Raw genomic sequence first — 12,418 nt, 5'->3', positions numbered from 1 at the left:
AAATAAAGGCAGCTGACAGAATGCAGGGGTCCTAACAGGGAACTGGTGTCCATCTTATAAAGAGAATTAACACTTAAAACATATAGGCCAGCAATTTTACTCCTGGCACTGTACCCAACAAGAACTGGCACACAGTCATTAATAACAATATTATTCATGACGTTGAAAAGTGGAAACAACCACTTATTTATCAAATAATAATATTTAAAATGAATTTAAAAATGAAATGAGGGTCAAGGATATGACTCAACAAGCGAAGTGCTTGCTGCAGAAGCGTAAGGACTTTGGCTCAGATCTCTAGCCCCCACTTAAAAAGCCAGGCATAGTAACATGCATCTGTACACAGTCTTAAGGCTACAACATGGAAACCTTGAAAGGATATCCAGTGAAATAAACACATACAAAAGATAAATATTACCTGATTAAACATCTATGAAATAGAAATTCATAGAAATAAATGAATGAGAAATTCATAGAAATAAAATCGATTGGTGATTATCAGGAGTTAGAATGAATAAATTATTAATAATGGGTCTAAGACTTTTTGTGCTGTAAAAATATTTTAAAGTTACTTGTAGTGATGGTATAACTGTGAATATGCTAAAGATGTTCAATTCTTTTCAAAGTTTACTTGTTTTTAACTTATGTGTATGAGTGTATTGCCTGCATGTATGTTTGTGAACCACGAGTGTGCCTGGTGCCCACAGAGGCCAGAGGAGGACATCAGTTCCTACAGAACTGGAGTTACACATGGTTGTGAGCTGTCACATAGGTACTAGAAACTGAACCAGGTCTTCGAATAAGCAGCCAGTGCTCTTAACCACTGAACCATCTCTCCAGTACCATGTTGAATTCTTTAGGCTAAGTGAATTTAGTAGTTGTGTATATTATAATTCAATAGAGATATACAGAAAGGGAACGTAGCTGGCTGTAGTGGTACACACCTGTAATTCCAGCACGTTGGAGGCTGAGGATGTTCAAGAGTTCTGAAACCAGACAGAAAGAGAAAAAGATGGGATGTGTATATGTGAATGAAATGGTTTTTTAAAATAGAATATGGAACGTTAAATTTTACTTGCAACAACTGAAAATTACAGATATGAACAATCAAGTTCAAGTTCCAGAAAGAGGTAAATTTAAGGTTTGGAGGGGAAAAGCTCCAAAATAGATGCTAATTGACAAAAAGAATTTTCCATTTGAATAATATAGAAAAATTATAGACATAAAGAGGGAAAAGCATAAATTTAACTCTATTCCAATTTCAAGACTAATAGACTATAAAGAATTCCTAGGTCCTGCTGTTACAGCAAGTTCAACAAAGCCAGTTTGGACTGAAGTTTTTTTTCCATACAGAGAAATTGTACAAAAGTAAAAAACTGTTTTCTAGGAATGGGAATAAGGTAGATTTATAAAATACTATTAAAAAATAACCGGGGTTGGGGATTTAGCTCAGTGGTAGAGCGCCTGCCTAGCAAACGCAAGGCCCTGGGTTTGGTCCCCAGCTCCGGAAAAAAAAAAAAAAAAAAAAAAAAGTCAAATCCTCAAAAAAGCAAGAATTCATCTTAATATACCATAGCTAACATGATCTTCTCAAATGTTCTCAGGAACAAGGCGTTCCCTACCCTCAGAGGTGTCATGCACTATTCCAACTCGTGAGGCCTAGATAAAAATATGTTTTTAAAATAAAGATTTATTGTAGGGGCTGGGGATTTAGCTCAGTGGTAGAGCACTTACCTAGGAAGCGCAAGGCCCTGGGTTCGGTCCCCAGCTCCGAAAAAAAAAAAAGAACCAAAAAAAAAAAAAAAAAAAAAAAAGATTTATTGTATGTAAAAATAATCAGTTTATCCTTATCCTTATCAATAGTTGAATTAGTTCAATATAAGAAATGCTTTTTTGAGTCACAACTAGTGGATAACATATTAAATATAAATAAAAATTCCATGAAATAATATTTTACCAAGGAATACATTTTCCTACAATTTTACTAGAAAAACAAAAGTAATCTAAACAATTGTTTATCAATTTGAAATTATTTTAACATAAAAGGCCATTTCCTCTTTCACATCTGATTATGTTAGTGTGGACTAGAAGGAATTCCTTTTACCATATGGTTAAACTTGATCCAAAGTTACCATCACTTTACTTTGCTGACTCTATACTTCCACATCCCCACATAGATTTTTGAGCAGGTCTTACCTTTCCTGTATCATTAAATGATCCAGCTACAGTATCTTGATTTCTCTCCCCTAGCCTACCTAGTAACCAACCATTTCTCCAGGGGTTGTTTTGCTTACTTGTTTCACTTGGAGAATGTTACAAGAAATCAAGACCTGAGCAGTACTGTGGGTATCATAATTTCTAATCCTCTCAGCAAAGAAGGTTAGGAAGCCTGCTCTCCTTATCCAAACACTATTCTTATTTATTTGTTAATGCAGTACACATTCAAGTAAATCTCCTAGGAACAATTCAAAATTGCTAACTACTACATTCCTCTACGATGAAGTAACTAGCCAAGGACATAATGGTTATGTGTAATTCATCTTGTTTTAATCTCAGTTTTCTGAAATAACTCAGGCTAGTCCTGTCTTCCCCAAGTTTTTCAGCATGGTTGTTATTCATTTATAACACTCAACTTCACTTGTTACTGTTTATATAACGTATATATTCTCCCCATATCCTGATTGACCTGAATGATTTATTTATTCTAGAGATCATATAACTGTTTTAATGAACATTTAAAAAGAGAACTTTGGGATTTTTTTTTAGTTAATAATTTAAAATTAGAAAGAAAACTCAGTATCTTTTTGACATTCACTGAGTCCCTAGTAATGATGGATCAATTCACAGTATTCCAGACATGTCCAAACATAAAAGACTCTGTGTCTAGTGTCCTAAAATGATAATATAATAAAAACAAGATAAAGATAAAACAGATAAAAATACAAAAAATACTTATACAACTATTGTTTTGTGATTCCCCTGTGTTTCCAAGATAATTCAAATGGAATGTGAAATAAAAACATGGGAAACCTTCCTGTTTCCTTGTAGGTCCTACGCCCTATTTCCTGTTTCTTTAAAATCTCAGATAGAACATTGATTAAAGTGCCTGGGAAGGCCTCACTCTTAGAAGAATCTGAATTTTTATTTTAAAATCACTTGTATGCACCTTGTATGTATCTTATATGCTGGGGACAATGCTAAAAGCTTTTATATTTTTAACTGAATGAGAGCGTTGGGAAAGACCCATTAACTCTGGAGTGACTTACACTGATTATCCAACACCCTGCCCTAGTTTTTAGACCCCACTATGTCAATATAGTCAACATCTGATGATAAGGAAAAGCAAGAACACAAATTCTTCATGAGTAGGGATGCATGACTGTAATCTCAGCACTTAGGAAATGGAAGCAGGGGGATTGCTATGACTCTGGGGCCACTCTGGAATATACAGAATATCAAAGTCAGTCTGTAATACATGGTAAAAGTACCTCAAAACAATAAACAAAAAACTGTCAAAACCCAATCTTTTATGGGAAGGAATTTAATTTGTATAATTAGGCAGAGAGTTAATAATGAAAACCAAGAAGTGGCCACAAATACATGCTTTCTGCGAAGAAATGAGAATATGAAATTATTTTCTGACCTAGAAAGTTCAAAGGTAAAAATCACTCTATAGAAGATGAAACTCTTTCAGTACTTTATCATCTGAGTCTTGATCATGGTCAGAAATACCATCTTCAAACAATAGATACATTTTGCTTTTTCTCAATCAATCCTGTTTATGAAATACTAACTTAAAAGAATCTTGGTAGAATAAACTGTGAACACATTACTAAGAAATACAATGAACAGTGGGACTCAAGAGCACTGGCTCTTTTGGAGGACTGGGTTCGGCAAGCACCCAGACGACAGCTCACAACCTCCTGTATTCCAGTTCGGGGTTCCAACACCTTCTGGGTTCTTCAGGCCTAGTCATTCATATGGTTTACATACAAATATGCAGGCAACACATTCACACAATAAAGTAAACTAAACTTTATGTATTTTTTTAAAAATAAAAGTATCTGCACAGACAGACTGTGCCAGAACTACAATAACTAATAACTAATGGACAGAACAAAAATATCAGCGCTTAATGTATGGATGGAGTCTGCTCCTCAAGCCTAAAGCTGAACTTAACCACCATTAATATCAAGGCTGGGGATGGTGGTGAACGCTGTGATCCCAGGTGTCTCCAAGTACTAGTTAAAGATACATACTTCTTACTTCTATTACTCTCCTAAATTAGCCAGCTACTTATGCTGTGTATGACAGCACAGAAGGAAAGATGCTAACAGGGAAACACATGATACCTCTTCTCCCAGTCTGTCCTTATTCACCTGTTAGTTGAAGGTAGAATTCTGAGAGACTGTGTGTACCTTAAGAAGTAGAACAACTGGAGCCAGTTAGCTGACTCTGATAGAGTATGTGGTGAACAAGCCTGGCAGCATGGCTGGATCCAGAACCCACTTGGTGGAAGGGAAAACTGACTTTACAACGTTGTTCTCCGTCCTCCATACATACACCAGGGTAGCCTCAAACTCACTAGCAAAGGGTAGCTTTAGATTACTAATCCTCCTGCCTCAGTTTCCTAAGTATTGAGACTGTATGTATATACCACTGTGTACAGTTTATATGGGAACTGAATTTAGGGACTTGTAGGTGTGAGGCAAGTATTCTAACAAATCTTGAGTCACATCCCTAGCTGAAATTAAACATCTGGGGGCTGGATGGTCCAGGGATTAAGAACACTTACTCCTCTTTCAGAAGACACAGATGCAGTTTCCAGAACCCATACAGATGCTTACAACCTTCTGTGATTCCAACTCCAGAGATCTGACATCCTCCTCTTACCTCCTCTGATCTGCGGGCTCATGCATACACATGACACACATACATACTCAGGCACACACTTACACATAAAAGTATTTTAGATCTGCGTTTCCAGTGAGCATTTTGTAAATATAAAAATGGCAAATTCATAAGTTGTAATTTAGATACTAATGAAGTTTTGTGGTCCTAAAGGCTGACAAGAAAATCAGATATAGTAGTAACTATTGTTGAATGGTTATTTATCAATCCATTCACTTACTAGAAGTCCAAACAAGAAAAGGTTGAATGTTGGCAGGGTAAACATAAAAATGATATAAACTTTTAATTATTTTTTCTAAATAAATATTTTTATGTCTGCATTTAAATGAGCTTTGCACAAATAATAGAGAATGGCAAAGCTCATGTGAATGATCTACACTTTCATTATTCTTTTCTTCAAATAATTTTAATTGATATTTTAAGAAATATATCAGAAGAGAGACCATAAAAGAGAAGAGTTAGGTATTTTAGCTCCTTTAACAGCTCTCATTTCCTGCTCTATGAATAAGAGGGACCACAGTTTTGTTTGTCTTAGGCCACACAATGGTGCAGGCACCCTGCCAACATTCTTGTCTGGACTTCTAATGAGAATAAAACCACGATGGGTTAGTAAATAACCATTCAACAATAGTTCCTACTATATCTGATTTTCTTGTCAGCCTTTAGGACCACAAAACTTCATTAGTATCTAAATTACAATATAATAAACAACTGGAGACCAGTTCTAATTCTAGTCTCTAAATTCAAAGTGTCCAGATGGTCTTCTGACAGTAGAAGTTAGCAAGAAAATAGAGGAAACAGTCTTTGAAAGAACTTGAATCATAATAGCTTTTTTGTACTTTATTAATATTATTATAGTAAAAATATTGACCAGAAGTTCATACAAACAGTTCTGTGAAATATATGCTGTATAATTAATCAAATAAAGCTGCTTAAAAAATATATAAAGAAATAGAAAAAAGTTGCTTAAAAAAAAAACCCTAAAAGTAACCAGGTGGTGGTGAAGCACACTTTATCCCAGCACTTCTGGGGCTGAGGCAGACAGGATCTGTGTGAGTTTGAGGACAGCCAAGGCTACACACAGAGAAACCTTGTCTCAAAACCAAAACAAACACAAAAAAACCTAAGCACAGAGTTATTATGGAGATTCATTTTGTTGATATGAATGTATATGTTTGTATGTATGTATGTATGTATGTATGTATGTATGTATGTGCTAACATTGCTGTGTGCAGATGCTTTGGTAGTAAGAGGAAAGGAGCACAGAGTGCACTGTTAGACCATGTGGCTGAAAACAGGGTGAATAAATGATAAATGTTTGATAAGTAATTAATATGCTAGTTAATTTGATCCATCATTCTAAACTTTATACAATACCAATCATAGGGTCACTTTACCTCATAAATATACAGTTAAAGTTTGTCAGACCTAATAGGAATTTCTGAATAAAGAACGCAGGATATAGTTTTAAGTCTTTCCCCAAGCTCCTAGTCATTCGTTTACTGGCAATTGTTGGCATACGGTGATTAACAGATGCCTTTCCATTGGGCGTATCTGTATTTTGAACTTACATTTATTTGCTTGTGTATTACATGTGTATGTTACACGTATACACACATATGCCACAGTGCACATGTACAGGGATGCATGTGATATACAGACAAACCTACAGGCAAAAGCACTTATACACATTGTTTTTAAGTGTGTGTCTGGGGAGGTGGGGGGACACTGCTAATACAAAAAACAAAACAAAACAAAACCATATTATAGGCTAGAAAAATGGCCCAATGGTTAAAAGCACCTGCTGCTCTTCCAAAGAACTGGTGTTCAATTCTCAGCACTCACATGGCAGCTCACAACCATCTGTAGAAGGTCCTCCAGGTCCAGAGGACTCAGTGTCCTATTCTGGCACTATCCTGCCCAGAAACTGCACCAACCATACATGCAAGCAAGATACCCACACGTAAAAATAAATATTTTTCAAAATTCTATTTTATGAAAAATTACAAAATTGAAAATAAAATGTATTTTTATTTTTTTATTTTTTTATTTTTTTATTTTTTTATTTTTTTCAGAGCTGAGGACCGAACCCAGGGCCTTGCGCTTGCTAGGCAAGCGCTCTACCACTGAGCTAAATCCCCAGCCCGAAAATAAAATGTATTAAGAGGATTACTTTTTAACATTTTGGCAAATATAGTATTGGCTTATTAGCATAAGACATATTCTTTTTGTGCACTGAATCTTCTGTAGAATATTACACTTGAAGTATGTGAAAAAATTTAGCTTGTTGGATTCCCTAGAATGGAGATTAAGAATGACTGGCCTCAAACTCCCAGAGATCCGTATGTGTCACTATGTCTGGCCAAAGATTTTTAAGAATATTTTCTAACACACACATTTAAGTAATGTAGTCTTGCGACATACATAAAAATAAGTAAATAAGGTCTCTGGTTCTCTGAAGCCTCATAACTGTGTCACTACTATATGAGGGTCATTAATTGTCACTTATGAAGTCAGGTGTCCATTGCTACTGGACATTAACCTATGAATCCACATATCTGGTGAAAGAAGAGAGCTAGCTCTGAGGAGACTACAAAGGAGCCATTTTATTAGGTGTTATAACTGTATTCTAAGCAGGTAGGAGAGAAGTCTGTAATCCCAATACTTGGGAGGAAAAAGCAGAAAGACAGAAAATTCAAAGCAGCCTATGATATGTAATAAATGTGAGATGCTGTCTCAAATAAGTAGGGCTGGGAAAATGGCTTAGTGGGTAAAAAGTGCTTACTGCCAACCCTGACAACCCAAGCTCAATCCTGGGGATTCACATGAGAGAACACAACAAACCCCTCCACCCCAGGTTTTCCTGTAACCTCCACACACATACTATGGCAAGCAGACACTCATCCACATACAGAAATATGAATGTAGTTTTTTTCATTTAAAAAAAAAAAAAACCTTGAAACTATAGTTCTAACCACAATTATTATAATACAATTTTAGGAATAAAAATATAGTTCAAGGGTGGTATGCTTGTGTACATGGGTAAGACCTGGGGTTTAATACCAAATATTTGGCAAAATGAAATTTAGCTACCATAAAACATTTAAACATTGTATGGTGGTTCGTTTTGTCAATTTTATTGGATTAATAAATGCCTGGGGGCATTGTTCCTGAAAATATTTGTGAAGAAGACTTACTGTCAAGGAAGCCAAGGACTTGCCTTGAATGTGACTAGTACCATCCATGGCCTTAGGTCCCTGACTGAATAAAAAGTTCAACACTGGCATTCTCCTTTCTCTGCTTCCTACTCCACTGAGATGTAAGCAAGAAGCCACTCCACTCCATGCCTTCCTCACCAAGATGGGTAGTATCCTAGCTTCCTTTCCAGATGCTGCAACAAAATACCCTGAAAGGGTTTATTCATATTGGAATTCTAGGTTATAGCTTACTCATGCAGGAAAGCCAAGGCAGTACCCTAAAGCAGCTAGTCACATGCAGAAAAAAAGTAGAGAGGAAAAATAAATACATGAATGTCTACTTGTGCTTGGCCACCTCCCTTCACTTTTACTGTCCATGATTCCCTGCACAAGGAATGATAGCACCCACAGTGGGCAGGGTCTTCCCACACCAATTAGCAGGAGTAAAGAAGACGCTATTCCATAGACACAACTTTACCTAGACAAGTCCTCACTGAGAGACTCTCTTCAGTGACTCTATTATCAAGTCAACAACTAAATATAACCACCAGAGCTAGCGAGAGGCTCAACAGTTAAGAGCACTGGCTGCTGTTAGAAAATTCAGGTTCAATTTCCAACACCTACCTACAAATCAGCTCCCAACACATCTGATGCCTGGCCTCTGGGGGCACCAGGCATGTAAGTGGTACACAAACATGAAGATAAAACACCACATACATAAAATAAAAGTAATAACAACTAACCATCCTAGCCAACAGGCTTCCGACATTCAATCTACAGCTAGCTGCTTCCTGCCAGGTATCTGGCCACCCAACGAAGAAAGCAAAGAATACACATGCAAAATAAAAGCTCTTAACAGCTTCAGAAATACAAAATATTTCGTCCTTCCTTTTTTTATTGGGGTGGTAGTGGTGGTGGTGGTATTGTTTTAGAGAGGCTCTCTCATATAGCCCCGGCTGTCCTGTAACTCAATATGCAGACCAGGCTGTCCTAGAACTCACAAAGATTCACCTGCCTCTGCTTCCTGAGTGCCTGGATTAAAGACCTCTGCCACCAGACCAGTTTTTGTTTGTTTGTTTGTTTGTGTGTTTTATTTTACATTATTGACACAGGGTTTCCCTGACTACCCTGAACTCACCTGCCTCACACTCCTCAGCCTTCTTACTTTCTTAAATCAACATCAACTTTGTAGAGGTACTATTTCTAATCAAGTTTCTATTTCTTTAAAATATAAAAAGTATTAGTCCATTTAAAATTACACAGAAAAGTGCCTGGAGGTGGTGACACATACTGTTAATCCCAACACTCAGAAGGCAGAAGCAGATAGATCTCTTGTGAATTTGAGGTCAGCCTGGTCTACAGAGTTCCAGGACAGCCAGGGCTACACAGAGAAATCCTGTCTTGAAAAGTGAAAAGGAAAAAAAAAAAAGTTACACAGAAAAAAAGAAATTTGTTATCAGTATTGTTTCTTGTTAACAGAAACAACAGAATGCTAAGGCTTAGGAGGCCTAAGTTAATTCTAAAAGTTTGTTAAATATACGTGATTCAATAAAAATCTGTGTTTCTATGTAAAAATTCGTATTCCAACCCTCTCTTGATTATCCCCCATCCTCCACCCTCCTTCATTCTCTTTCTCTCAGCTGCTCTTCTTAGGCCTCAGGGAAGTGTGGGGTTTGACCAACTGAATGTCTGGCTATGATCCAACATTAGCTTAATGAAGTCCTGGCAACAGAACTATTAGGCATTATAGACTTCCCCTAAAATAGGCAGGACGCACAGGCGAAACTGTGCTGACAACAGAGCTCTTCACAAAAAGCTTCCCAACTCTTCTTTGTTGTGTGTTCATGTTAAGAATTTCCAACAATTTACTGCATCATAACCAGAGCAATCTCAAAAAAATATAGACAGCCTAGAAATCTTTCAACAAAAAATAAACTATTAGGTGATATATATTTGTTAAGTAGATTTAATTAATATACTGAGGCTCTGGATGAAATATGATTCCTTTATGTGGAACTTCTCAGTATTTTTCTTTCCAAAATAAATTGTTAAAGATTAATATTTTTGTTCATCCTTTTGCTTTAAAACTAATACTCTAAAAATGTACTTCTTATTTATATCATGTTAAGATATTATCTAATGAAAACAACAGCTTACTGATTTGTACAAATAGAAGCCTGACATACAATACATATTAAGAATTATTGATCTATATGAAAGCCTTATTAAACTCTTACAAATTCATTAAGGAAGAAAACTACTTGTTCTCATTTCTGAATACCTTTCCTTCAATGTGTTTCAGCCATGTTCTTAACATACTGTGCTTGTATCTACTATCAGGAAAATGTCCATTCACTGGATTAAAAAAAAAAAATCTAGTAAAAGTCTCTCATTCACTCTGCCACCCAACTAAAGTGAGATGAGCTAGCTGTGCGGTGCTGTAGGCAGTCCCAGTGCTCCTTCCCACTGCTACCCAATGGGAGGCATGCAAACAAAAGACATTAACATACTGGATAGGCTGAGTGAAAGAAAGCTGCCACCTTCTCCTCGGCTTAGATAACAGCAGTGTTGTTCAATGCTCACTTCATTATATACCCTTTTAAACAATTTGAACTTTTTTGTAGTAGACGTTTATTAGTCAGAACTAATTGTATTTTTAAATGTTTTAAATTAGTGTACAAAGTAACAGGTTTCATGTGGCATTTTTCATACATACAAGTCACTTTTTTTTTACTTTGTTCTTATCATTCCCCTCCTCCACAGCCCTTCCTCACCCCTCTCTCCTCTCTTGCTGGCCCCATCTCCTCCCAAATAATTACGGCTTCTTCCTTCATGTTATATATATATATATCCTCTCAGTCTGCTTACCCCTTTCTCCCACCTCGGTTTAGATTGCTTCCTCCCATCCTTTGAATCCCTTTCATTCTCTCTCTCTCTCTCTCTCTCTCTCTCTCTCTCTCTCTCTCTCATACACACACACACACACACACACACACACACACACACACACACAGAAAAAAGAAGAAAAAAGAAAGAAGAAAAGAAATAAAGATCTCAAAGCCATATTCATTTTCCTGGAAATATTACAATTTTATTTATCTTTATGACTTAATAATGTTCCATTGAACATATAAATTTTCTTCATCCACTCATCTACTGATGGATGTCTAGGTGGTTCCAGTTTTTAGCTATTGTGAACAGTGGAGTAATGAACACAGATACGCACATATAGCTGAAGCACATTATATTAGACTTTTAAATATATACTGAGGAGTGGTATAGGGCAGGGTCGGACAGTACTTGCATTTGTTTTTGAGTCCCCTCTACCTGACTCCCATAGTAGCTGTTCCCGCCTCCATCCCCACCTAAGTGTCCTCAGCATTTGCTATCATTTGTTTTATTCGTTAAGAGCCATGCTAAGTTGGGTGAGATGAAATCACAGAGCAGATTTTTGGGTTTTGGTGTTTTTTTGTTTTTTGGGTTTTTTTTCCCCCGGAGCTGAGGACCGAACCCAGGGCCTTGCGCTTGCTAGGCAAGCGCTCTACCACTGAGCTAAATCCCCAACCCTGGTTTTGGTGGTTTTTTGTGTTGGTTGGCTAGTTTTATTTTCTTGGAGACCATTTCTCTGGGTAGCTCTGGCTGTCCTGGACTCACTCTGTAAACCAAGCTGGCCTCAAACTCAGAGATCAACCTGCTTCTGCCTTCTGAGTGCAGGGATTAAAGGCATTTACCACCATGCCTGGCTGTAAGCAGTTGGGTTTTTGTTGTTGTTTTTTTTTTTTAAAGATTTATTCATTTATTATATATAAGTACACTGTAGCTGTCTTCAGATACACCAGAAGAGGGCATCGGATCTCTTTACAGATGGTTGTGAGCCACCATGTGGTTGCTGGGAATTGAACTCAGGACCTCTGGAAGAGTAGTCGGGTGCTCTTAACCGCTGAGTCATCTCTCCAGCCCTGTAAGCAGTTTTAAATTACATTCCCCCAATAGCTAAAAATACTGAACACTTTTTCTACTATTTATTGGCCACCTGTATTTCTTCTACTTGTATCTTTAAGTTATTAATTTTAAATTATTTTATATAAATTAAGCATAACTTAAGGAGGTTTAAAATTCAGTATTAGGTAGGGCTATAAGGTTGGATCCACATGCCTATAATTAAAGCACATGGGGAGTAGAGGCAGAAAGATTAGGAGTTCCAAGTTATCCTTAGCTAGAGTGGGTTCAAGTTTGGGATACATGAGACTCTTTCTTAAAAAAATGAGTAAATAAATATAAAAGTAGAACTAATTAGCTCAGTACACCGG

At 36.7% G+C, this 12,418-nt stretch overlaps 1 protein-coding gene across 7 annotated transcripts in view; it reads right to left on the bottom strand.

Moving 5' to 3' along the window:
• Positions 1 to 12,418, bottom strand: part of Bmpr2 (bone morphogenetic protein receptor type 2) — a 115,614-nt gene that overhangs the window by 77,314 nt on the left and 25,882 nt on the right. For 3 of the 7 annotated variants that reach the window (XM_087564564.1, XM_087564560.1, XM_087564561.1), the window contains exon 2: positions 945 to 986. In XM_087564564.1, coding sequence (XP_087420690.1) covers positions 945 to 986 — 42 coding nt within the window. 7 annotated transcript variants of the gene reach the window in all.

This window comes from Rattus norvegicus, chromosome 9 (genome assembly GCF_021556685.1).
Source record: "Rattus norvegicus strain SHRSP/BbbUtx chromosome 9, alternate assembly SHRSP_T2T, whole genome shotgun sequence".
Taxonomy (NCBI): domain Eukaryota; kingdom Metazoa; phylum Chordata; class Mammalia; order Rodentia; family Muridae; genus Rattus; species Rattus norvegicus.
The sequence above is the reverse complement of the archived record's forward strand: the minus strand, read 5'-3'. Positions and strand labels throughout refer to the sequence as shown.